At 38.4% G+C, this 26,939-nt stretch overlaps 2 protein-coding genes across 21 annotated transcripts in view; both read left to right on the top strand.

The window, feature by feature from the left end:
- Positions 1-3,042, top strand: part of hspg2 (heparan sulfate proteoglycan 2) — a 165,131-nt gene extending 162,089 nt beyond the window's left edge. For all 19 annotated transcript variants that reach the window (XM_021323026.2, XM_021323024.2, XM_036141530.1 and 16 more), the window contains one exon: positions 580-3,042. In XM_021323026.2, coding sequence (XP_021178701.2) covers positions 580-752 — 173 coding nt within the window. In that variant the 3' untranslated portion in view covers positions 753-3,042. The remainder of the gene's footprint in view (positions 1-579) is intronic.
- Positions 3,043-12,851: 9,809 nt separating this feature from the next.
- On the top strand, positions 12,852-25,391 carry tmem269 (transmembrane protein 269). 2 transcript variants are annotated; one of them, XM_021323126.2, is made up of 7 exons: positions 12,852-13,133; positions 13,768-13,809; positions 16,261-18,923; positions 20,315-20,412; positions 23,363-23,506; positions 23,599-23,799; positions 24,886-25,391. In XM_021323126.2, the coding sequence occupies exons 3-7, from the start codon at positions 18,883-18,885 to the stop codon at positions 24,993-24,995; spliced, it is 594 nt and encodes a 197-aa protein (XP_021178801.2). In that variant the 5' UTR covers positions 12,852-13,133; positions 13,768-13,809; positions 16,261-18,882; the 3' UTR covers positions 24,996-25,391. The 2 variants fall into 2 exon arrangements, with proteins under 2 accessions (XP_021178801.2, XP_035997403.1); XM_036141510.1 differs by lacking the exons at positions 12,852-13,133; positions 13,768-13,809 and having other exon boundaries at positions 15,459-18,923.
- Positions 25,392-26,939: the final 1,548 nt, after the last annotated feature.

Genomic DNA, 26,939 nt, shown 5'->3' with positions numbered 1-26,939 from the left:
AAAAAATCATAGGAAGATCTAGTTTTTATACATGGCTTGTGAGCAACCTCTGAACATTTATTTAAGATAATCTTTTTTGATAACCACGCACGTCCTCAAGACGGGCTCATTTATCACCAAGATGTAAACGTATTTAAGGTACATTAAATTATTTTAACTTTGCAAAATTTGTCTCACGTTATATCAAATATCAGTCAGTCTCAAAATCAATCTGGAAGTTTCTTACCTTTCCATTGAGTAATCGCTAATATACAAAGAGAAGTACGGGGAGACTTCAGTCGATTTCTCAGGATTAACATTTGTTTAGAAGCAACACTAAAATGAACAGTTTGATGTTTATAACCCGAATTGCAAAGGCAGATGACCAAAATTAGAAAAATTATTTTATTATTGTGCACTCTGTCTATTATTATCTAATAATTGATTAAGCAGCAAGAAAAACGAAAACAAATCTAAGTAGCAAATTTTACCGCACTGATTCTGCTCGACTAATATGGATTCAAGGAAAGATTTATGATGAAGGTGCGGGGTTCGTGTGCTCTACTAAGGCTGAGATTTGTGTCTGCTGCTTTTGCCCAGGTGGAGCCCCAGACATGACGGCCATGACAGGAGGGAAATTTTCGTCAGGAATAACGGGCTGCATTCGGAACCTGATGCTGGTGAACGCTCAGCCAGGACCGCAGCCGGCCCAGGCCGTTGATCTGCAGGTTCACGATGCCCACAGCGTCAACGTTCAGCCCTGCTCCTCATAGACACATATACACACAGACACACACACACACACACACACACGAGCCCATACACACACAGAGAGACTATGGGGTGATTTCACACACAAGCAGACTCCCCCGGAGAGACTTAACACTCACAGAGCCTGAGACGACCTTGGTGCTTTGCAGCAAAACCACGACACAACTGATGCTTTTCTGTGTGTGGATCAAAACCAAAAAAAAAAAAAAGAGAGAAAAATTTAAAATGATATTAACAAGTCTTCTCTGCCTCAGTGTTGTATTCTTAATGGACTGATGACGGATGAGTAGTAAGGGTTTCATACTTCCAGCAGTACTTTTTAGCCAGGAGAGGATTAGCAGTAAAGCGTATTAGCCCTTCTAAGATGGGTCAGATCCTATGGAGTTGGAGATATTTTGACAGCACTGAATTTTTTTTTAATTTATATATATTTGAATATATATAATATTTGTGGGGGTAAAAAAAAACATGCAAACTAACATTACGACTGCTCTCGATCTTTCCTAGAATTTGTTCTGGGTTCTTATACTGTGTGTCGGAGGCTTTTTGTAGGCCTAACTCTACTGTTACTTGAAAATATGTAGGCCTTTTTTAATTTTCTTTACTTCTGTAGGAAAAAGCTTTATCTGCGAGCATGCTTGCCAAACTGGTGGGAGATGAGCACACACGGTCACAGTCACATGCAACTCCACTAACACAACTCAGGATGCCAAATACACACGGATAACCCCGATTGATTGTTACAAGTATGACTGTTTATTTCATTGTTTTGCCTTTTTTTTTTTTTCATTTTTATGAAATTCACAACACTCTTTATGTCTTCTCTTTCTGTATTTGTTTTCTTTTTTTGTTTGTTGTTGTTGGAAGAAATAAAACTTGGTGCTAACTTTCCGACATGAAGATGCAGCATGTGCCTCTGTCAAGTGTAGAGGTCTTGTTATAATTCGGCTTTATTTGTGATAAAAAAAAATAATAATCAAAAAGCAGTTGTTGTTTTTTTTTTTTTTTGTTGATATGCATGAAATCTGACGTTGATCTAAGATGTGGCATGGTTTGTTGCTTCCATTTGCCTTTTAGGATTGAGTAGATCTCAAAGTTAGTTAAAAACTTTAAAAAAGTTGTCTTTTTTTTAATGTGTGGTTGTTGAATATGTTATTTCATGTGTTAAACTATCTGCCAGTCAGGTAGACAACCATGTCAGCCAAGAAAGCGTGTGTATTCAAAGAAAATGTGTCGTTGGAGTATGTTTTCCATGTATCCGTTTCCTGCAGCTCACTCCCCCTTTAGGCCGAGTGTGTTTATGTGTCCGCCTCCATATCCTCGTGACGGCCAACCCGGGACTGCCTGCCTCGGGCTTTCACCGTAAAGTCAGGTTTGGTTGCTTTAGATTCAACATGGAGAGCTAGAAACCTCTGTTGGTTCTGTTGGTTCCTTTCTCTGCAGAGATAGATTCATCTGGAGCAGCTCACAGCTAGATTCATGTTTGGTCAGAAGAAACCTCCTGCAGGGAGCTGTGATCCGTAGTGGAGCTCTAATAAGCATGCTTGCACACTTTTGTTCCCCCCCCCCCCCCCCCAACCACATGGCAAACCACAACGACACAATTATTTTGGGGTTGAAAAATCTTGTTTTTTTCTTACTGTTAGCTGAAAATGTGTTTAGATAATCCTAAAATGAGCATCCTTTCACTTCATTTTATTTATTTTCTTGCATTCTGCGTTCAAGCGTTCACTGCTTCGGTTGATTGATTAGCTTTCTAATATCTGGAGTTGTTGTTTTGTCTCCCACACTCTGTTGTCGTTCAAATTGCCCACAAAAATCATTTGTAATTGACTGGAGCGTCCCCAAAACCAGTGGATAAAAACTGATTACAAAATCTTTACATGATTGCATGAGATTGGTGTTATCATGGAAGAGTGGACTAAGAAGAGGAAGAGCTGCGGTCCAGCGGTGGTTGTTGGCTGCCTCTTTGGTGTCTGACATTAAACTGGATTGTCACACATTTGTCAAGAAACAGTTGTTTTATTTTTGGTTTAATGTTTTTTTTTTTTTGTTTTTTTTTACCATGACTACTGCAGAAAGGTCTATTTTAAGTAATTATGTTGGTTTAATGGGAAAAAAGGCTTTTTTTTTTTTTACTTCAGAATAATACCAAATTCACTATCAAGCTTAATTGAAGTACTGGAATTCAATGTTGATGTCATTAAGATCTAACTGTTTCATTGCCCATTTTGGAACGATTCTCCCGTTCACTTTGTTTCCTAAATAAAAACAAAATTCATGCGCCATTTGTAATCTTGTGAGATTACTTTTTTTTCAACACTACATTTCTGTGCTTTGATTTAGAGTACAAGTTTTTTTAAGGAGTGTTTCTTTTTTTAATTGGATCAGTTTAAACGAACAATCCTCCAATTATGAGATTAAAATCGAGGTAATCTAGGTTTGGACCATGATAATTCCCACTTGACACTGCTTATTTAAAAACTAAGACTCACAATAAATACTCACAGGGGAATAGGCGTTTAAGCTTTAATATCACTGCTATTTTTCTCAGTCCAGCATTCTCTCTCCTTCACCCATTCATATTTATTTCAACCCATTTATCATTTCTCTCAAACCTCTTCAGTGCTTCTTTCAACCCCTTTTCCTTACACTCATCCTTCTGGGCTCAATTTCTGACCATTGCCTTTCACTCATCCATCTCATTGTTGCACTCATACTTCTCTTTGTTACCCATTTTCATCATACTCATTCTCCCTGTGCACAGCCTTTGTTTGTTTCCCTCCTCATCTCTATTTATGACACTTTCATCCAATCCATATTTCCAAATCCTCTCTACTGTCTCCTTTTTCCTGATTATCTCCCTCATCACTCTGAAATCCTTCATCCCGCTCACCCTCACAACCCTTAATGGCCAGCATCCTCATTTCACTAATCCTTCTCTATCCTATGTTAAACCCCCTGTAATCCCATTAATCACCCTCATTCTTCTTATACAGATTTTTATCTTATTGTTATTAACAAGACCCTTTCATCCCACTTATACTTCCTATTCCTCTACGTAACTTCTACATTTTTAATCCTACTCAGCTTCCTGATGCCTTGACACAGGTTGCTTTTATCCCACTCATCCATCTCATTGCTTTTTACAGCCACTTTCAACGACTCCCCCATCCTCGTTATCCCTCCTGATGACTGACTAGATCCCACACTCATCCTTCACTATCACTTTGAGCAACTATTTTCATCCACTCATTCATCTTTACAACCTCTTTTTGCTCAACACGGATGAGTGGTGGGGTTTTTAGGCGGGGCTCATTTCTGCGGCGGTCAGGACAAGGGAAAGTGACCTGTTAAATCATGGAGTGACCAGGGCGATCTGGTGGTCTTGCTATGAAACTGTCTTTTGAGGTGGGGGATTAACACAGGGCCATGGTGAACAAAGCATGTATCGTTTGAACCAATAGGAAAATTTGACTGCAATAGCCACCGTTCAACCCATAGAGGGCAGCACAATGACGGTTTTAAGACAAATATTGCAGAAAGCAACAAGTTCACATAAAAATGTAAAATAATGAACAGTAACATTAAGGTAGCACTCTTAGGACCAGTTTATACAGTTTATCTTAAAAAAAGTAGATTTTGGTGTAAGTTACACTTTAAGTTGATTTATGATGTTCTAATTTATGACTAAAGTCTTCTGGTCAATGAAGTCGAATATGGATTTCCAAGGGGCTCATTGTCAGATTAAAAATACCTCTTAAAAATAACAACCTTTAAGCCAGTATTAGTTTTTTTTTTTTAGCTTTTTTAGTGGTGTGATGCAGTATTGTAATTTTAAATGCTGTGCTTTTATTAGCTGTGTGTGTGTGTGTGTGTGGGGGGGGGATCAAAATTAATATAAATATAGGCTTTAAAATATCATCGGTCTGTGTTAATCTATATAATGTGTTTCCCTTCGTGAATTGAGCCACTAAAATAAATAAACTTTTTAATAATTTATTCAATAGGACTGTATATGACCAGATATCATTTGCAAAAGAATGGAAGGCAAGTGAGGCATTGGGGAAATTTATTCACACTGACAGGATGTTGCACTCTCAAAACAACACAAATGTCACCTTTGTAAGTTGACCATTACAGTAGTCAACATAAATAGATTCCTGCTACTGTGAGGTGGGTCTACGTGCATTTTAGGTAGTAATTTCAGTTTTCTTGTCTTGTCTTGTCTTTGTTCTAATCTTGTTTTCAAATTGGTTCACATAGGATATCAGTCACTTTACATTCAAATCTAATACAGCCACAGAAGTATGCAAGTTTCTGGCTAGAGTTATGTACTTTAAGAATTACAACAATCTTCATGAAGAATTTTCAAAAATTAAATATTTTAAAGAAAAAAACTTTCATTGAAAGCAAACTGACAAGTGCAAACCTACTGTGTTGTCAACACTCTGCAGCTACATAACAAGATTAGAAGGCCTATCTGCGCAGTGATCTCTCTGTGCATCTTAACTGGCTATGTGAAACCCGAGCTGTAAACATGGATCTTTCAGTCGGTCACCGGGTGTTTATTTTTCCACAGGACAGCACACTGGATCGAGTGCCAACAGTAACCTGCTCACCTGAAGCTGCTTTTGGGAGACAAAAAAAAAAAAAAAACATGAGGGAAAAAAAGACATCTTGAAATTATCTCAGTATATTGTTTTTCCCCCCTGATGTCCTGCTTTTTTTTGTTTTGCTTTTTCTTGAAATTAAATCTTTTTCAATCCAAGTTTGGTCAAATTAAAAAATAAGTTGTTCACAAAGTCCATTAAGTAGAATCTGTTAAAAACTTAAAATAATTTGTCTTTTGTAGATTATTTTTCTAACGTATTTTAGCGACAACTATAATTGAAATACAATTTCAATTGATAGTATCTTTAATTTCAATTGATCGTTGTCTTTACAATAAATGGTTTAAAATAAGCTTTACAAACAAAAATCTGAAAAGGGTAGCCTGCATTTGTGTTCAACCGTTTTGATCTGATACTCCAAATAAAACAAAATCCACGCTAATTCTACAGGCTATCAGCCACCTTCTGAAGGTTAGGTATTGACTGCTAATAACTAACAAACATAACCACACTAAATAATAGTAAAAAAATTAAAAAAAGCAAACAGTTTGTAATAACTTGGGCTGATTGATTCAAGATTAAAGAATTCAATGTCAATGGTATACATAAACAGTCTGCCAACAAATGTATTTCTATTTGTTTCCTTTCCCCTTACCCACCAGCCTACAAATTCCAGTATTCAAAGAGCAAGTTTGCATTGTTTCTATTTGTAAGTGTTCCAACCAGTTCTCTCTTATATTCACATTTCCTGCAGTCCTATCTCACAACAAAATGGAAGGTTGAAAGTACTTAAGTCTAAATGTCAAAACATAGTTGCATCACATGTGCTGAGGGATACAGATGGTAACATTTTACTGGTTTTGAAAAAGGCAACACAATGTGATCCCAAACAGCTATCATATATAGATATATATCTATCTATATCTATATATCTATACATAGATAGATAGAATAAAAGTGAAATCCTACTACTGATCTTAAGCAAGCATTTGTTTTTGGACGTTGTTGTTTTAAGAAGGCGGTCCGTCTTAGTCCTGTTGCTTCCCCCAGTCCTTTTTCAAATAAGCATCCCAGCTCTTCTTCACACCTACGATCGATTTTAGAAAACCACTTAATCCTGTATTGGAGATCCAAAGCCGTGCAGCCTCAATTCAGGACAGCTGATACACCAGAACCGAACCCAGAACTCTTCTGCTGTGACTCAACACTGCCAACAAACACACTGCAATATATTCATGTAGGTTTTACTGAATTGCCTTTTGTTTCCTATCTGCTTTCAGATATTTACTATTATTTTATTCACAATTATAGTAATGAAATACATAAGTCTATTATTATTGATTTTATCAGATTTATTATTTTTAAAATTCTGCTTTAGAGAGCATCATTAAAGCTTCAGGTAAATGTAATGTATTTCCCTGTGAGGCATTTAAAACGGACTTTTATTCATTCTGGCAGTCTGGAGGAGGAGAATGAAACATGGAGATGTTATCACATAACAATACTCAGTAATCTGATCGAGCTTCGCAAGGAAGCACAACAACCTGGTGAATACAGAGCTTCACAGTGTTCCTAGAATTGAGTCCCAGCACAGCAGGACCTCCATTAACACGTTAGAGCCCTTAGTTGACATCAGGGAAAACTAAACATTTTTCAACAAATCATCATGATTTGACAGAGATTTTGACATAAGAGGCTTGTGTTGGCAACTGAAACACAATCATCTCTAACTACGTGACAAAACAGCTGCAGTGGATAAACTGTGGAGAGAGCCGGCCTAAGACACAATAGAACTAAGGCCATCGGCCCCAAAACCATCAGGCCAGATCATACATATTAAAATTTTAAAAATAATATTTGCTTATTGGGAGAAAATTAATTTGTTTTGATGGTGACAGCATGGCCTATTTAACATTGTTTAAAATGTTAATTTAAGATCTAAAGGAATTCACAAGTTTAGTTTACAAAAATCTGAGGAATTATCTTTATTGAAAAGATGTTAGTGGTGGTGATGTTCTTAACAGTAAGAGGGCCCAAAAATCTAATTCTGTTCAATAAACCTCACAACAGTTCAACATTTTAGGTACTTAAAGTTACCCGAAGCAGAACTTTCAGTCATAATTATTTTCAAGAAATGTAGGGAAACAAATCCATGAGAAAAGATGAATAAGAATCAAGAATCTTTTACTGTCACCATGGTGAAATTACCTTTGAGGCAGACACCGGCTTAGGACAAACACAAATAACTTGACACACATACACATCAGATTTAGTATTTACAGTTTTTTTTATGAGCTATTTCTTTTCAGTTTTAATCCAAATGCACGCATTTTAATGCAACCTCTGTATCCAAGGAATATTTTTAAAAGTTTTGCAACTTGGCTTTATTTTATAAAAAGATCTGCAAACTTGTGAACAAGATTAAACTCATAAGGCGTCAATCACCATATGAGCATCCTTGCTCCGTGTGCAGATTTTCTGCATTTGTGAAGGTTCCGCAAATAAGTCTTACAATGTCATGATTTAGGTTTCTGTTTGCTTTTCTTTGGACTTTTTCTGGACTTTTCCTATCAGCCTGTCACCAGTCATCATCCAATCAGCTCAGTCCCCCTCCAGCCACCAACCTACTCTAGATCAGCTCCACCTGTTGCTACTAATTGGTCAACTCGGCTCACCTGTGCACCTGTCTACTTATACCTGCTTCAGCCATCTCATCCCTGCCAGAACGTCTCTTCTTGTTCCGTCTCCTCGCGCTTAGTGTGTTGTGCTTCGACTCTACCAGTTCCTGTATACTCAGCCAGCTGGACTCTTCTGTTTGCTTTTTTAAAGAAAGTCGCCTGTGTCTGCATGCTGCAGTTCTGCCTGTTTCCCCGTGAGTCCCAGCCGCTTCCTCTGCCTGTTCTGGTGGTTTCCTGGTCTACATAGCCTGTTTTGTCACTACCTGCATCTTTGGGTCCCTTGCACATCCCTGCCTGCACCATCAGCCATTACTCATCTGCCTAGTCTGGTTCTGCTCATCTGCCTCACCTGCCATTACTCATAGCCTCACAATCAACCTTTTAAAAACGCAACTCTGTGTCCGGCTGAATATTGGGTTCACCAGCATTAATAATTACAGACAAGGACATACATATGAAATCTGACTCCACCAGCCCAAGACTGTCTGGCTTTCTGGATTTTATTTGGGGGTCCACCTCCAGCCAAGCCCAACACCCACATACCACTACAGCACCAGTTACACTTGTGATTGGAAAAAAAAAGCCCAACTTTGATTACTTGTGTGCATTTAACAGCCCTAGATTTATCTTCTACAAGTAAATAAAAATGCTTTTACTATCACCAAATGTGTTTTGCTTGACCTTCCTGGATATATAATAAATGCAATAAACAGTAGTAAATATATTTTGGAGAATATTTTATTCCTATGACTTCTCCATTTGTTCTCACAGTCGAGTCTGGTTTTCAGTTTTTGACACATGGAGTCAGGAAGGATATCTCAAGTTCTAGTGGTTGTGCCTTCAAGACCTCATGTTGGCTGTCATTTATTTATCGACAGGCATTTGCAGATCCAGCATCCATTAACTGAAACTCCAGCATAGACATGAACATAAGTTAACTAAAAGGATTTGCTGTAGGATCTAAATTAGTACTTTTCTCAGTGTTTTTAATTTCCGTAATCATTTTAATTACTTTTTTAAATGGTTTTACATGTTTTTGAATCTAACATTTCAAAATTCATGGAGCAAATTTTAAAGTGGGTTAACTTGAAGCCATTAAGTTAACCAACCTTTGAATGAAACGTGTGTACTAACTGTACAACCTCTATTCATTTTTACTTAAATTCTTACTTAAATGTTAGAACAGATAAGATAAATATAAAGATGTTATCAGCTTGTATTGCTAATAGCGATAGGCATACTGCTGATAGTAAGCGGCACAAATCCCACTGTTTGCTGACATGCAACTAGAATGTTTTAACTCAGATGACGCATTCTTCCCGAGATCCAACTTCTAAGTTCTTGTGCATTGGGCTGACTCTGAACTCAGTCAAGTGTTGCCTGCCATAAATCTAATAGAATATTGTTGGTTGATTAAATAAGATCAGCAATAAACCAGCTAACTTACAAAATATTTAACCAAGCCTTTTGAAATATTTAGATCAGTGAGCTGTGATGTATTGGCAACCTATCCAGGTCTGTACCTAGTGTCTCACTCAAAGACTGCTGGAGATAGGCACCAGCCTCTCTGCACACCTGACCTGGACAAGTGAGTATAAGACCATGGATGAATGGATGGATCTGTGAGACATTGCTAAAAAATTTTATTACTCAGGGTTTATCTTTTTAGTCAATTTTAGACAGATTGGTACTTAGTAATATGAGCATAGTTGGATAAACCTCTTAAAAATGGGAATTTGGTGGTTTCAGTGTCTTTAACTGCTTTTAAATTTTACCCAACTTGTGATAATATAGAATTGAATTGAATTGAATTGAACATGCATGTTCAACGTGGATGATCCAACATGTCAAGATAACTATAAGGCCCTCGTCCAAGTAAAGGCACTTGTCACCAACCATGGTCACTGAGACCGTGACACTGTCCGGAGACCAGCACACAAGACTGGGGACACCTTCCAAGTGCTTGTGTTAAAACAAACCACTATTACTAAAATTGCTAAATTTATGTCCATCGTGACGTATAAAGGTGAGCCCGACCATGTACCTAAAACAATGGTTTTAGAAATGCCCCACTCAAAAGGAAGTTCTTTGTCTACATTGTTAAGTATATTTATGTTAAAGATCAAAACTAAGAGTTTACAACTGGATTTCTGCCCTGAATCATAAGTGTCTTTAGCTTTTGTGAAGAGAATCAGTGCAGTATACACGTTGTTTTTTATACAAAATAGGTGTCAACAAATGCAAGAGTAACAAAAAATCCAATAATGCTGAAGAAATTGGTGTTGCAAGTGTGATGCAAGTTTCATGTACAAAATTTTCCAGAGTCAAACATCAACCTAAAACGTGTGGAGGTTACTGCAACCAAAAACAGGGACTTCTGTTTCAACTGTAAGCATCGGCTGATGACGCATTTATTTGTAGTCATTTGTTGGAAAACATAAACATGGTTTGATGAAAAATAATGTTGAATGACTGAAGGAAACAAAAACCTTCCTGCTTCATTTCAGCTAAATGACTATAGAGCGATGGCAAACAATATCCCAGCAGTAAAAGAACAGGTAAACATGAGAATTTGTGGCACTTCTCAGACTATAAGTGTAAGGCAGCTTTGGTGTAATCAAGTGATATTTTAAGAATGAAAATCATATTTACTTACTGTGTGAAATCTAATATGAGTCAATAACTAGTCCAGTGCAACTTTTATATTTTTAATGTAAAATTCTAGGACTTTCTGTCTAACATCTCAACGAGCATATGCCAGAGTCTGAAACTACGGCATATACACATGAGAAAGCTTAAAAAATTCTGAGATCAACACTGGGACATAGGAATATATTAGAAAGCTTGCACAGAGGCCAGTCTACAGAAAGGCCTTCCAAAAAGATATTGCTCAAGACAGAAGACATAAATATATAAACTCCACATGGAAATGATGGCAAACAACTTCTCTGTGAAGTTTACATTCACTTCTGTTACAATAATGTTGGTCTTGAACAGTTGTTTCACTTTATTTCTAGGTTGGGCTGTAAAAATAAATAACTTAAATAAATATTAGAACAAGAACTGAGTACTCTAATTACATTTATTGCGGATTTTCTCTCATCCGTATGGATTCACACTAACTTTTTTTATTACCTGTAGTACCTTTTTCACTTTCACTTCATTTGGTAAGACTGCCATTTAAACTGAATGATTTGGATCAAATATACTAGGTGTCCTACAAGCTTCTCCCCGTAGTTCAATGGAAATCTTGGCCAATTCCTCCTGACAGCACTGGGCCTTGTTTACAGACCCCTTCTAAGCTCTGTTCATTTATTCTCTATAAGACTAAGATCAAGGCTTTGTGGTGACCACTAAAAATCACTGACTATGTTATCCTTAGGCCAATTTATGGCTAATTTGGCTGTGTTCATATGTCATTGTCCAGTTGGAAGATCCATTTGTGACCAGGCTTTACCTGTCAGCATGATGTCTTGTAATGTTGCTTCGATTTATCTCCTTCTTTGTGATCGCATCCATTTTGTGAAGTGCACCAGTCCCTCCTGCAGCAAAATATTCCAATAACGAGAGTTTTGTTTTTATCTCAGCTGCTGAGTTAAAAACCATGATCCTCCTGAATCCATCCTCTGCCATGTACTCCAATCTCAATCGCATCTCTTAATTAGTACTCCACAGATGAAATCATAGGACCAAACTGCACCAAAAACGCATCAATCTCTGACACAGAACCATCTGAATACTATAATAGTTGGACGCCACCCAAGCTGTTTATGCTTGCGTGCATAGGTATATGAATAAATAGGCGTGCCGTCTTAAGGCATTGAGAAGTTGTACCCAGGGACCAAAAAGGCCTGTGGAGGTTCACAAGGCTCTTTCTGACATCTTTCCTGAGGTCTTTTGATCAAAGAAGCAACTTGTTTCCAATTTAGCTCCATTTGACTTAGAAGCTGCAAATGAATGAGAAGCTTGTTAAGCCACAATGTCATCATCTGGGCTTTCCAAAATTATCTAAAGACATAAAAAAATCATAATCTATTCCGACTTCTGAAATAGAAAAAATAATAGCAAGAAAAATCCCTGATCTCTTTAAAAATATATTATTATATTATATTAATATTTTTCATATAGGAGTGTTTGTATGTGAGGGCACTAGGGTGGGAGTGAATGTGACTGTGTATGTAGGTCTTTGGCTCTTCACAACCACTATTGAGCATTTTTCTTATGGACAAACCTTTCATACACAAGCGCACTCTCACAAACACCTACAGGTGCTTTTGGATCCAGGTACTTACAGGTTCACTTCTACACAGCAAACCCATATTATTATCTTCAGCTGTCACTTTATACATTCCGTATTAATTAATATTGTATATTCTTCAGTGATGGTATCAAGGCGTCGGTTGTTTGTACCTGCAATACTTTATCGGCTGGTTTTGCTGTTCTTTTTATATCTCTCTTTGCAGGTGAAGAAACAGACAGAGGATGTTGTATCATTCTCTCCCTCTTCTCTCCTCTTTCGCTCTCACCTTTTCTTCTCTTCTACCTTCTTGTTTCAGTGTCCATAAAAAAAATATTATTATTATTATTATTATTATTATTATTATTATTATTATTATTATTATTATTATTTTATTATGTTATTATTATCATTATAAGCGTTAAAGTCCGACATTAGTACAAAAAATATATATAATTTAAGCTGCCAGTACGTCTTTCTATCTGTCTGTCCGTCTATATTTTATAACTCACAGTAAATTCTTGATTTCAAATGTTTTGGAAATAACTAGAAGCGGCGTCTGCGTCATTTCCGCTTGGAATATTCCAGCGGACTTGTCCCTGCTGTTAAAAGGATGCGCTTAAATCGCGGCCACCGAACACACAGACAGCTCGTCTGCGCACTGCGTTCTTTCTTATTTGACAGATGTCAGCACAGAAGGCAGAATAACATTAAACGGAAGTCATCCTGCATTATAAAGAGAGGACAAAGGAAAGATAAAGTGGCACATCAGAAGTCTTGGCATATAGTGCATTGTTCACACCTCCGTCATTTAATTATTAGAATAATCTAATAACTCCGTGGACCTCTTTTCAGGTAAGATACGATTCTTAAACTAGAATTGTTTTCTCACACCTTGATCGGAGCGACTCTTTCAGTGCAGCTTGTTAGGATTTGCTGCGCAGTTTCCTCCTGCTTCTTGATTGACAGTGTTTGGATGTCTGACGGCTCCAAAGGTTTATTTAATGCCCAGGAATGGGAGCATCTGGCCTCCCAGAGTCGCACTTTAAAGGTGTGGAGGCAGTTTTTTTCCCCACCGGCTGCTGAATCGCAGTGAAGGATGTTATTGAGCAGAGCCAAGTGCGCAGTACAGCCTCCATCCAGCACAGCGCAGGCCAAAATTATGTTTCCGGTTTTGTAAATGTTTTTTTTCCCCAACAGCATGTTTTTTTCTCAGTAAATTAAAGTAAATTACTTTACTTTAATTAGGACACCGAGAGTGATCGTGGCGCACTGACACCAACTCCAACCTGTATTTGAGCGCTCAAGATATTTTCCAAGACGCGTGTCCAAAAATGTGCCTGTTAATATTTCTGAATCATGTGTTTTGTTGATTTTTTTCTGACCCGTTTTGTTGTCTTACAAGTGTTTAGAATAAGTTAAGTTAAGCACAGTATCTGCCCCTAACCCTGTCCAACAATAAGTAAGGAGAGTTTTGTTCTTCTCACAGCTGCTGAGTTGTGAACCATGATCCTCTTGACTGCCTCCTCTGGTAAGTGCTCTATTCTCAGTCTTGTCTCCTAATCAGGATGTGTGTACAGTAAAATTAGGGCTTAGGGTTTGCTTGGATGAAGGTGACAGGGAAGCAGCATGATGTGCGGACACGGTTTAAATAAAACATTATAGGAGAATTTAAAATGCTGGAAATAATCAGCCTCACAAAAGTAAACTTCAAAGGTGTAGCTTAATAAATTAGAGAAATCATCTGGTTTTTCACTTCAACACACACAAAAAAAAAATAACTTACATGTCCAATAAAAAGACACAAAGGGGTATATTTCAAGAAGCCATTTCTGTTTCTCTTGATGGTTAAGGGTTGGAGCTAATGACACCCCCAAATCAATTTTTAATATTGATTAAGTGCTTCACTGTACGGTAAATACAGTCATTTCTTGGTTGGGACTACTTTTGTATGAATTACGGCATCAATGGCATTTTTCCATGGATCTCTTTGATTTGTGTCTGTTGTTAATGTGAATTCAGAGCCAGTGTCTCGCCAAAAGGTCATTATGTAACCATAATGACAGTAAAGACTCTTGATTCTTGATGCCGTGGGGCCGACCAGCCTGTGGTTCTGCTCAGATGCTGGCAAAGCCCTGGTTGCTTAAATAGCAGCTTTCAGCTTGTCTGAAACATTGGCTACAGGGTCTCTCATCTTCCTCTTGAACAAACACCAAACATTCTTCGTGGGGTTCAGGTTAGGACCGTTTGCTGATCAGTCAAGCTCAAGGATGTCATAAACCTCATACCAGGCGTTGGACCTTTGGGGGCAGGTGGCAGGTTCTGCTGGGGGATTAAATCAGCATATCTGTAAAGCTTGTCAGCAGAGGGAAGCAAGGCCTGCTCTAAAATGTCCTAATAAAATTCAACAAGACCGACGAGATGACATGGCTCCCCAAATCATCACAGGCTGTGGAAATGTCACACTGGACCTCCAGCAACTCACATTCTGTGCCTCGACTTTCTCCCTCCAGACTCTGGGACATTAATCTCCAAATGAAAAGTAAAAGAGTGGCTTAACACACAAGGAATGTAACAGCTGTGTGTGTGTGTGCGTGCGCGTGCGTGCGTGCTCTGGCTCTTGAAGCTCCGACTGCATCCACAGATCACACCTTACAAATCTCCCCAAAGTCTTATACTGGCTTTGCTTCACAATCGTCTTGAAGTTATGGTCACCCCTGTTGCTTCTGCATCTTTATCTACCACACTTTTTCCTTCCACTCAACTTTCCATTAACAGGCTTGAGTATTGCACTCTTAATAGCCACATTCTTTTGCAATGGCCCTTTATGGCTTACTCTCCTTGTGCAGGGTGTCAGCAACTGTCTGTTGGAAAGTGCCTTGAGAAGACATGTTTCATGAATTGGCGCTATATAAATAAAATGGAATCGAATTAATAGTCACGTCAGCAGGGGGTTTCATTAACTCTAAGCAATAGTCATCATAATTAACAGAAACTAAGCTTTTGAAATATCCCTCTTCATGTATAATATATATATATATATATATATATATATATATATATATATATATATATATATATATATATATATGGCGTCATTTCTTAATTTTTCAAATAAACCTTTTAATTATATTCTGTTTTTTTATGGGATACACCTGTATTATTAATTTGGTATGTATGGTCCTAAAGTCATACAGTGTCCCTTATATATTTGATAATTAAAGTTGTGTTGTGTACAAACAAACATAATTTTTGCATGCAAGCAGAGCCCACATCACCTTTGCCTTATTGAATGAACACACACCACAGCTTGATGACAGATGCACATTCACAAACTGCAAACTTTAATGTTATTGTGTCTAAGCCTCTTAACTGTCTGTCAGTCTGTTTAATGAATAGAACTCCTAGATGTGCCTTTAATGCAGTTTAAGAGTTAAGTGGTCGTCACTTTAGTTCGCTCAGAAAGTTTATTTCTGTTTACTCTGGTTGTGCGCTCTGAGCTGAGAGTTTTCCTTGTTTTTCCATGCACTCTCTTTAGCTGTTACCTGGTAACATGGCAGGGTGTTACATAACAAGGGCCTTCCCATCATGCTTTGCACTCATTAGGCAGGAATCCAGAAATAGAGACCTGCTTCAAATTGACAGTATTTGGCTCTAGATGTATCTTTTCCTTTTAATCGCCAGCCAAGTGATCACAATAACCCCCACAGACTATTCTGCACCTGTCTTGCTCTCCAACGCTATTCACTGTGTTTAAAGTTCAACGGCATTGCATTGTTTAGAGGTAGAGGGCGGTATGTCTTCTGCAACCACTGTTGTTTTGTGTCTTCCTATAAAAACAGTTATTTAACCTGCCAGGTGGTAACTTTGGAGAGAAAGTCCAACATGAAGTAGTAAAAAAAAAAAAAGCAAAAAAAAGCATGCTGTTAAGTAAAAGTTGTTGTTGGCTTTGTGCTGTATCTCATACGATGTTTTCTTTCAGATGCATTCGCCTGGCTTTGGAAGCAAAGGAAGTTCAGGGAGAAAATCTCGTGAAGTGTTGCTACGGCAACATTAACAAAAAATATTTAAAAAATTGCAGGTCAATATCTGTGCATACTGTCTTGGAAAAGCACCATGACTTGAGAGAAAACAATTTTAGCTTTGAAGCGACGAGACTGATAGAACAGAGATTTCCTTTCGTTATATTTATGAAAAAGTGGTTAAATATTTGTGGGGATCGTTTTTTTGTTTTGTTTTTTTTGCCTGGAGTGAGGCCGCCGTAGCACGTTTTTACCTTACTGACAATGATTGAAAAGTACCTTTGTTTCTAATATTCATAGTGTAAATTTTAAGATAAATTATAAACGTCGCTAATCAACTAAAAGCGCTGTGGAAAAAAGTTATAAATTTCCTCCTGATTTCATACTTTTTGTAAACAATCACACGCTAACAATGCTTGTGTGTAGGGGGTGCACCTAAACGGCGTGTATTATTTGTATCCATCCATCCATTAATTGTCTTCTGCTTATCCAAGATCGGGGAAACAAATCCAAAAGGGAACTTCAGACATTCCTCTCTTCAGTGACATCCTCCAGCTTATTCTGGGGGATCCCAAAGCGCTCCCAGGCCACATGGGATATATAATCCTTCCAACGAATCCTAGGTCTTCTCCGGGGTCTCCTCCCTGTGGGACGTGCCTGGAAAATTTAGGGGGCATCCTGATCTGGTGTCCAAACCCCCTCAACTGACTCCTTTTGATGCAGAGAAGCAGCGGCTCTAATTTGAGCTCTTTCTTCACCACAACAGGCCGGAGCAGCACCCGCATTACTGCAGATGCACCCCAATCCGTCTGTCCGTCTGTCGTTCCACTTCGGAACAAGACACCAAGATACTTTAAGCTCCTCTGCTTGAGGCAGAGACAGTCTAAAGAAAAAAGGAAACTACTAATGTTTGACTCTATAATCTCCAGGATAATGCATTCATGAAAATCAATTCAAGTCTTAACTTCATTCAAGAATGTTTCAGAGATTCAAAAGGTTCCATATTTAATGTTCCTGTCAGAGAGTTTGCAAAGCTACCCAATTTAATTGTTAGAAACAGTTTAAAAGAACACTAGAACTACTAAAATCTTCCCCTAAGTGGCCCATATTCTAGGAGTCTATGTAAATAAGACTCAGTAAGCCTCAAAGGAGCTTCATATCCTTCCTACCTCAGCCTCACAAACAACAGTTGTGAGAAGAAATAAAAAAGCAACAATTAATGCAGACCAACGAGTCTCTTCTGGATTTCCAATCTCCCAGTTTCGTAGGAGAAATGAGTTTGGAAAACACAGCTCTCTTTACATCTAGCCCAGCAGGATATGCACAAAACCTTCACTGGAGTACGGAGGTGGCTGTATAGTGATAAGGGAATCACTGGCTGTAGGTCCATGAGCTGAAGCCTAAACTGATGATTTTAGTCAAGCATAGATCCCTTAATTAAGAGGGAGACGATTTGAATCAAGTTTGATCCCTCATCATAGGATTGTGTGAAAGGTTTCACAAAGACCAGCTGATGATCCACAAATACAGCCTTAAGGTAGTCCATAAGAGTTTTGGATCTCCAGTTATAGGTGCTTTAACAAAAAGTGGCTTTATGAAATACAAACATCAATCAAAGCTTGTTGTTAGATTTCCAACAGCAGTCAACCAAATTAGAAAAGAAAGAATAAATCAGGAGGACTCTAATCTTTTTTCCACAGTCGCGTGTTTACCTCTTCCATTGTCACTCCATTAAAGCCCAAGTGCTTTTAATTGATCTGGACAATCAGTCCGTCACATGAGTGCCGCTGCCCCGTCCTTTAGTTAGGTCAATGTTAACCGGCTAATCGATCAGATGTCCGCTATGTGCAGTAGGTCCAGCTCACTGTGACTGTAGCCAAATGTGTATGTTAGGCACAGGAACCCTCTACATTGTTCTTAGCTTTTGCCCCACGCCAGCGTTGATCCCCAATAAAAACCACTCGTTAACGCCGACTGGTAAACATATACTTACATTCCCCTCTCTACAAGTTAGCCCGTGTCGACGCTTCTTGCATGTCACTGTGTTGTTTTGAAAGTAAAAAGTCTTTTAACTGCTGTGTAGATTTTCTGAGTAATGAAACAAAGATTGCTGTTGCATGTGCACGTTTGACTGAGTGAATTTACTGTAACACTTGTTTTTGATCTGAAAACGCATTAATGTATCGTAAGGTCGATCTCCGTCCAATAAACAAACAGCTTGGTAAGTCATACTTCTTTTACATCAGACGGGGGTTTTGGAGTAGTGTTAAGGTTCCCTATTAACTGGTGTTAAATATTCTTACCCAGTAATGGCTGTTATACTGAAGACTTAGATCACTTAACTCTCTCCAATGTTTGACTGAGAATGAGATAAAATCAGTAAAGTATTCCCTTTTGAGAAGGTCAGCTGGTGTGCTCATCCGATCACAGTGGGGGGGGGGACAGCTACTAACTGCTGCTGTTGTTTGCTCTCAGATTTCTTCCAGTACGCCAACAAGCTCCTCCTGAGCGATCATGCTACAGGGCTCCAGATCAAGGAGTTTGCGCGGAAAAATGCCGCTAACGCTCTGTCTGTGGCCAACATGGTCATGGGCATGGCCTCCATCCTCAGCAGCCTGAACGGGTGAGCGGACACGCCGTTAATGGCTTTTATGATCTGAGAGAGCGGCGCAGATGCAGGAAGAGCAAAATCTATCGGTCGGATTTGTGAAAATCGTGGACTGTGGGTAACCAGAGCGTGGTCTGAGAGACAGAAACACAAAACGTTACAAAAAAAAAAAAAATCCAAATACAGTGCCTTGAAAAATTATTCATACCCTTTGAACCTTGTCACATTTTTGTCTCATTATAACCACGCATTTAAATTATTAGAACAGGAGTCCGCAGCCTATAGCTCAGAAAGGTAGCCCCCCGACCCTAACCCTTCCACAATGGACTATGGTCCTGACAAAATGATGGAGAACCAACTAATGTGTTTTTGTTTTTTTTTAAAGCAGTTTTTGCAGTTATTTCATTGCATTTAATTTCCACAACAGAATAAGACTAAAAGTACCAGTAATACATTACAGATACATTTTTTACAGTTTTCACAAATCTAATTATACCATTGAAGAACATGTATTTATCCTTTTTTTTTTTGTTTTTCCTTTTGTAGATATTTATCAAAAAATTTTCTTTTTTCAAAAGATTGTTAATACTGTATTCACAGCTCTGAACAAGTTTTTTTTTCTCTATCCGGACTGAGGGCAAAATGGCTCTTTGGGTTGTAAAGGTTGCAGACCCCCTTGTATTAGACCGACACAAAGCAAGGTAAAGAAGAAAGAAGATGATACAAGATTCTTCCTCGTGGCTTTATCTTTTAAAAATTTGTGCTTTGTGAAATATATATATATATATATATATATATATATATATATATATATATATATATTTATACTCTCATTCCTTCTTCAATACAGTTCCATACAATGAATCCAGACAGAAATCCATGTACTTTTAAATTTGGTTTGAGCAAAAATAGGTTTTCAGTTTTAATTCTCATCTCAAGCTGTATCCTCAGCCCATTTTTTTTCCAGCTTCTTGCTGGTTTTCCTCCTGTGTCGCCCTGAATTGAACTCCCACCGTCTTCGTATCAAGTTTGACCAGTTTCTGATGAAAGGCATTCCCACGACGGGATGCTAAAACCGTGTTTCACAGTGGGGGTGTTGTCCGCAGAGTGATTTTCAGTGTTAGTTTTCCAACCTCATAACGTAACATTTTGCTCTCACTTCTTCCCAAATGTTCGCTGTGTGACAGATTGTAGTGAAGTAAGGGGCCATGATTACTTTTGCAAGTTATATTAAATAGCATTGATTAAAGTATAGAAGGAATATTTTGCTTTTAAAAAAAAAGTCAATAAATGAATCAGAAGAAAACTTTAACTGATTTTAACTTTTTGTAACACATTTCATCTTTAGAAGAAAAAGGCTTGCTGTCATCAAATAGCTCAACCTGACTCTCACTTGTTTTGCTCAGGCACCATCATGCGGCATGTTGGCTGGTTCTGATTGGGTACCTGCTAGATTTGGCAGATGGAGCGGTTGCCAGGCAACTCAATGCCTGCTCGGCACTGGGTAAGTGTTGTGGTCAATAAGCTTTTACCAAAGATTAACTTCAGTGGGGCTTTTTGGCAGCAGGGTCTGCTGCGCGGTCTTTTGTCTCCACTTTTCTAATTTGGCCTCATAAAGTCATTAACAAAAGGAGCCGGTGAAAAGAAAATCTGCTCATGAAAAAACCCTGGTTAGTCTCACAGAGTCTCCAAGAGGAGAATCATGTACATCATGTATAAGATGTAATTTACACTAATTTACACTTTTTTCAAATCCTCTATACTCCTTTGCAAAGATAAATGGTGTTCAAAGCAGCTTTAGCTCCACAGTTGCGATTCATAATTTTCAGGGCTTTGAATATCCTTTGCATATGCTAAGGTGCCGTATAAATAACACCTGCGCTTGAAGAGTGTCCATATTATCCCAGAGGCTTAAAATAGCTCCCAGGTGCATCATTGTTTGGCTGCACAGGGGGCTTTGTGTCTAAACGAGCTTTTTCTGCATGACTTTGCAGGTGCGCGTCATTGTTTTTGTCAAGTGAACAATCACTTTCTGATTAAGCAGCCTAAGTCCATGGGATCCAGTTCCAATTGTCTGTTTTATCCCGTTGCTTTGGCTTCTCCGCATATCTGAAATTGCTAAAATTGTTAACCCCCGGGCTTTCGGGATTCCAGCCCGTTCATTCGAGGGCCACGGCCTGAATCACCTCATCGTCATCTGCTGAAAACATGCTATGCACTCCTGTGGGATAAAGAGACAAGCCAGCAGAGAATGTTTTTTTGTTGGTGTTTTTTTTTTAAAAGCTGCTCATTGGGCTGACACCGATGTTTGCAGTTTGAGATTTTTTTTCTGCATGCATGTGCAACACACCGTGGTCACATGGCGGGAATGTTGTCCGTCTTCGATTTGGAGCATTGAAAATGCATCTTAAGTACCTTGCATAAGTATTTTAACCGCAAACCTCAATGTTTTTTATTTAAATTCTATGTGGCAAACTGCCACAAAGTAGTGAATTATTGTGACGTGGAAGGGAAAAGGATGCATGGTTTTCAAAAAGTTTAAATCACCAAAATCTGAAAAGTGTGGTATACATTTTTATGCCTACCACCAAAGTGAATGGTTTGACCCCTTCTCGCTGCAATTAAAACTGCAAGTCCTTGGAGGTGTATCGTTATCTCATTGCAAAATATGTCAGGCTCAGTCGGACTGGAAGGAGGTCACCTTTAAACATTCAATTTTAAGTGTTGCCAAAGAGTCTCAGTTGGATTCATGTCTGTGCGTTCCTTATCTTTCTATCATGTGACTCTTTTGATCTAAACCAATGGTTCTCAAATGTTTCCTGTTGTGGAAAAAAAGTGGAAAAAAAACCCACAAAGTGGGTCGAAAATGTAACTTTTATTGTTTTCTCTCTTGAAGCTGTCACTCTGACTATTACCTAGAATCTCTTTTACATTTTATAACAGTTAAATAAGTCTATAACAATGGTTTCTAACAAATATCATTTTTACAGCATTGCCACAATTTATTAACTATATATTAACAACGATATAAAAGTTTTTTTTCTTCAGCCTTATACATCCCTGCGGTTGAAACAAGAGATGAAACTAAACACAGCACGCGTTCTCTCTGCAATGTCTTTAATTTTAGTTTGCCATGATCCACATTGTAAATAAAATACTGAGACCTAAAATAGACTGGCTGAAAATAATGTATGGCTGTTAATATTAAAGATAAACTACAGTTGCATTACGTTTTATATTTTTTCGGGAGTTTATTAATATTATCTGCACAGAGACATTCATAGCTACGTTACTTCAATGCAGTGAAGCTGTTGCTCTGTGGATTACTGGGAATCTTTTTCTACTCGTACTATGGACTGCAGACACAGACCAAACAGCAGATGGTGTTGTTCTCCCATTTGTTGTCCCACTTTGGATTTAACAAGATGTGTTAAATGCGTTAGGCCAGGCATGTCCAAAGTGTCACCCGGGGGCCATTTGCGGCCCTAGTACTGATTTTGAGTGGCCTCCCAGAGACATTTGAAGAAAGATTTGATCCACAAGTACAGGTAGCTGATGCAGATGGAAACTTTTTTAAATTAGGGCAATAAGTTTAAATCTTACTTTGAAAATATTAAGTACAACAGAAAGTGTTAATCTTTTAATAACCACACATTCTCTTTAATTACATAATAAAAAACACATTTTATTACTCAAATGCAGATGCTTGGTGCATTAAAATATGATTTGAATTCAATTATTAACATTGGCTAAATACAGCAAGTGTTTTCAAAGAGCAACTGACCAACATCCTGTTCTTATAGTGTTAGACCAAAAAGAGTTTAAGTTTATTATTAATAATAATAATAACTATCATTAATTATGAACAAGTCAAATTAAATCATAAAAAAATGTTGTGCAAACTTAATGACCATCCTTTAATACGACAAACAAGCAAATCCCCTTTTTAACCTGTGGATCTACAATGATTTACATTTCCTACAGAAAACCTGATTGATTTGTTTATTTAAAATTATCATATTTTTTTAGAGCAAGTAAAAAATTACTTTTTGGCCCCCGGGTTCCTTTGACTTGACAATTTCGGCCCATGTGCCGAAAAGTTTGGATGTGTGTTACCTGATGGTAACACACCTCTGTGTGTTACCATCAGGCCATGTGTGTTCACGGAGATGTGAATTTTGCCCAGCATAGAGCCTTTTTTTTATGGATTAAAGTAATCAAATTTGGCCTGTTTTGACCTCTTTCTTCCTCAAAAAAGAAAAAAAAAAGACAATCACATTACCCTCTTATTCTATAACACTGTTAATGAAAACACGTTCAAGTTTTTGGTTTGGTTCCAAAGTTCAAAGGGTAAAAATACATTTGCAGGGAACTGTAAGCTAAATCTTTGGAAAGCATGTTAATAAATTAAGTGCTTGTGTCAGCAGCGATAATATTCTGCTTCTCGTGCGTAGGTGCAAAGCTGGATGATTTTGCCGACTTTACGACCTTCGGGATCGCCACGTCTCTGCTGCTGAGGACGTCCGACCTGCTGGACAACATCCTGTGCATGTGTTATGTGCTGTCCGTGTTCGTCCGTCTCTGTTTCTTTTCCAGCGGTGAGTTGCTGTAAGCAGATGTTTAACACCGAAGTCCGGTATTTTATGTTCGCGGCTGTGAAACCAAAGCCACTTTGGTTTTATCGTGTCAGGTATTCCATTCGTGTACCGCGGCCTCCCCTGCATCTACTCGTCAGCCATCCTAGCCAGCGCCTCCTTGCTGTCCGGAGGAAACATGACTGTGCTACGGGTCATCGCGGTGGCCATGATCCTCTTTATGATCAGTCAGAACTTCTATCCCCACGACAAAGTGCTGGAGTCCCAGACTTGGAAGAAAGTGGTGTACGCTGGAGGTAAAGTCGTATAGAAATTATGACTTATAAGCAAATGATAGCTTCATCTCTGTCAATAAGAAGATCAGTGATGGAAATTTGATGTTGAAACAGAGAAGCCCTGAACCCCAATGTGGTTTACTGCTCAGGGCCCCACAGCAGGGGCACAGCAAACACTCAGGAAAAAATAATTCCTCTGTCACAATGGGAATTTTCTATTGTCTATTTGCATGTGAGTAAACAGTTTAACAAAATTATTACTGTGCTCTGCAGCTGGCTATTTATGCTGAAGTTGGAAAAATGAAAGGGTCCACAGTTCATCTGTTAGAGATCAACAGACAGACAGATTACTTTATGTAATATAGTAGTAATATCATCTTTATTGTCACTGAAACATACATTGAAACATACATTCCAACGAAATTTGTTCTCTGCTTTTAACCCATCACCCTTGGGGGTTAAGGGTCTTGCTCAGGGAACCAGAGTGCAGGCCTGGGGATCGAACCAGGTACTTGCATCCTTCTCTGAGTTCAAGCGCACTGCTCTAACCACTCGGCCAGCACTCCCCCAAGTTTATCACTAAACTTTTATTTATACAAGCAGTTGTCACTGAGAGATGGGTTCTCATTTACCTTGCACTGAACAACAATTTACTAATACTGCAAATTTAGTAAATTGTTTTTACTAAAAACACAGAGTCACAATTTTTAAAATGCGAAATAATTGAAGGGAAAAAAAATGGAAGAACTCTCTGACATTGTTGCAAGATTTTCTGAGCGAGTAACTGGTAGGGTAGGGGTAACGGTGATGCCAGAGCTAGGAGTTAGTTTTCTAGCCGGTGGGTTCCTGGTTCCAACCCCTGCTCCAGCCGTCTCTGTCTCAGGCGGCCGAATTCTGCCGGTCTTCCCCAAATCAGCTGTGGCTACAATGTAACTCAGCACTGCCAGCGTGTGAATGTGTGAATTCCCGCGCTTTGGGGTCCTCAGGACTTGATGAAGTGCTATATAACTACAGGCTGTTTAGTTAGATAGATTGATGCGTGTTTTTTTTTCCTTCAGTTTTATAAAATCTTTTCTGACATTCTCTTTCTCGTTTTCTTGGTTTCAGGAGTTGCCATGGTGTTCTGCTCTTCCTTCCCGCCTGCGTGTGTGTACTACCTGCTGTGGTCTATCTCCTACATTTTGTTCCCCACATCGCTATGGAGCTGTAAACTGTAAAAGGATACAGAGGTTTACGGACTGCTGTTGCTGCTGCTCCTGCTCCCTGCTGCCGCTGGAGCATCGAAACTGGGAAAAAAGAAAGGAAAAATTCACGGCAAACATTCACTCTATTTAACCTTTCTTTTTGATGTGACACCCGACTGAGAAGACTTAGAAAAGAGGAGCGAGGAGGATTTTTTTTTTCAGTGTTACTGGTGAGGATTAACGCGTGTATTGTCCTCTTCATTTGTTGCATTAACACCGGTTGGAGGGGTTATGAAAATTTAATTTTCATCGGGTTTGCCTCCATGTTTTATCTGCTTTCATCAGTATTATTTATCATCGACGTTGAGGACATGTGGCAGCTGGGGAACATGGGATTTTTTGATGGAACTTTTTTAGTGGAAAAAAAAATTACTTAGATTTTCTCTTTGATTTTACTAGTTTTCTAGGTTTTTACACCACAGATGGCTGAAAGGGTTTGTCTGCAGGGCAGTACCTGCGACGGCAGGTGCATACCAGATATACACATATGTGATGAAGTGCTTGGCATTTGCTGAAGGCCTGACTTCTTTCAGTTTTACTTCTTCCGTTATAAAGGGATCATAAATGTAGTTCAGAAGAACTGATTTAACATAATGCTTCTGCTGTTCGTAATATTTGATTTGATGGTTGAATGTGTTCATTTCTTTTCATAACCCTGACATTTACAAGTTGCAATCATCTCTTTGCTAAGAAACCTTCTACTTTTTCCTCTGTGGCAAATATGTCTATGAAATGCTACATTAGCTTCCTATTATTTTTCCCATATGGGTCTACCTCTGTTTTAAGAGGTATTACAACCTAAAATGGGAAGTAAATCAACACTGGATAAACCACAGAGTCCCCTGCTATTACTTAGACACATCACTTATTTCATTGTGAGAGTTTTTGGTCAATTGTCAGCGTTAAATGTCAAATCTGCAGCCTGTAAATTCATCGGGTTCCTCTTGAATTACACGGGCAGGTGCTTTAAACCCGGCTTTTGCTGCCATCTAGTGGATATGGCACAATACTGCACATGTTGCCTCAGTTCACAAGTGCTGCAGAAACTGATCGGAGCATAGAGATCATATATGTAGACGCCTCGCTGGGCGGCTTCTGCCTATGCTGCGGATGCATCAGAGCGTCCGCCATGTTGAATGTGGCAAATCTGCAGTTAGTCTGAGTCACTGAAACAGTATCAGAGGTAGTTTAATCTCAGAACATACTTTGTATTCGTAATATTTTTATTTTTGCAATATTACGAGTTTATTTTCTTATCCCTTTTGCTTTATTCTCCAGACTTTATACTTGTAAAGAATAAAAATAATTAAAAGAATATAACCTGGCCCTATTACTCCAGGACTGAAATAGTTCTGCAAACTGTGACTATTCTGGAAATGTCCCACCTTAATTCTCATAATATGACGTTTTTCTCATAACATTATTACTTTTGTCTTTCTTTTTTTTTTTTTACTTTATTGTGCTAGGACTTTTTTTTTTATATTTGTAACTTTCTCTTTAATACTCGCCCACAACGTTTGTTTCTAATCTGTGACTATACCAGAACTTAAAAGGTTCACATGTGACACGGTTTTATGAAATAATGAAGACCACAATGTTTAGATTTAACCAACTGACTTTTAGATTCATAACACACACACACACACACACACACACACACACACACACACACACACATATATATATATATATATATATATATATATATATATATATATATATATATATATATATAAAACAGCTGGTACATTTTCCAGCACAGGAATGAGGCATCTTCTCTGATCGACGTTCACTACAACAGAACTTAACTTCTTTCAGCCACATACAATATGGCGATGGAGGTGACGTACGAACCCAGGCCCAACCAGGCGTCTATGTATATGATGTCTATGGATAGGAGTACCAAGGCCAGTCTAA

The sequence above is a fragment of the Fundulus heteroclitus genome, chromosome 1 (genome assembly GCF_011125445.2).
Source record: "Fundulus heteroclitus isolate FHET01 chromosome 1, MU-UCD_Fhet_4.1, whole genome shotgun sequence".
Taxonomy (NCBI): Eukaryota; Metazoa; Chordata; class Actinopteri; order Cyprinodontiformes; family Fundulidae; genus Fundulus; species Fundulus heteroclitus.
Note: the sequence above shows the minus strand (reverse complement) of the source record. Positions and strands in the feature narration are given on the sequence as shown.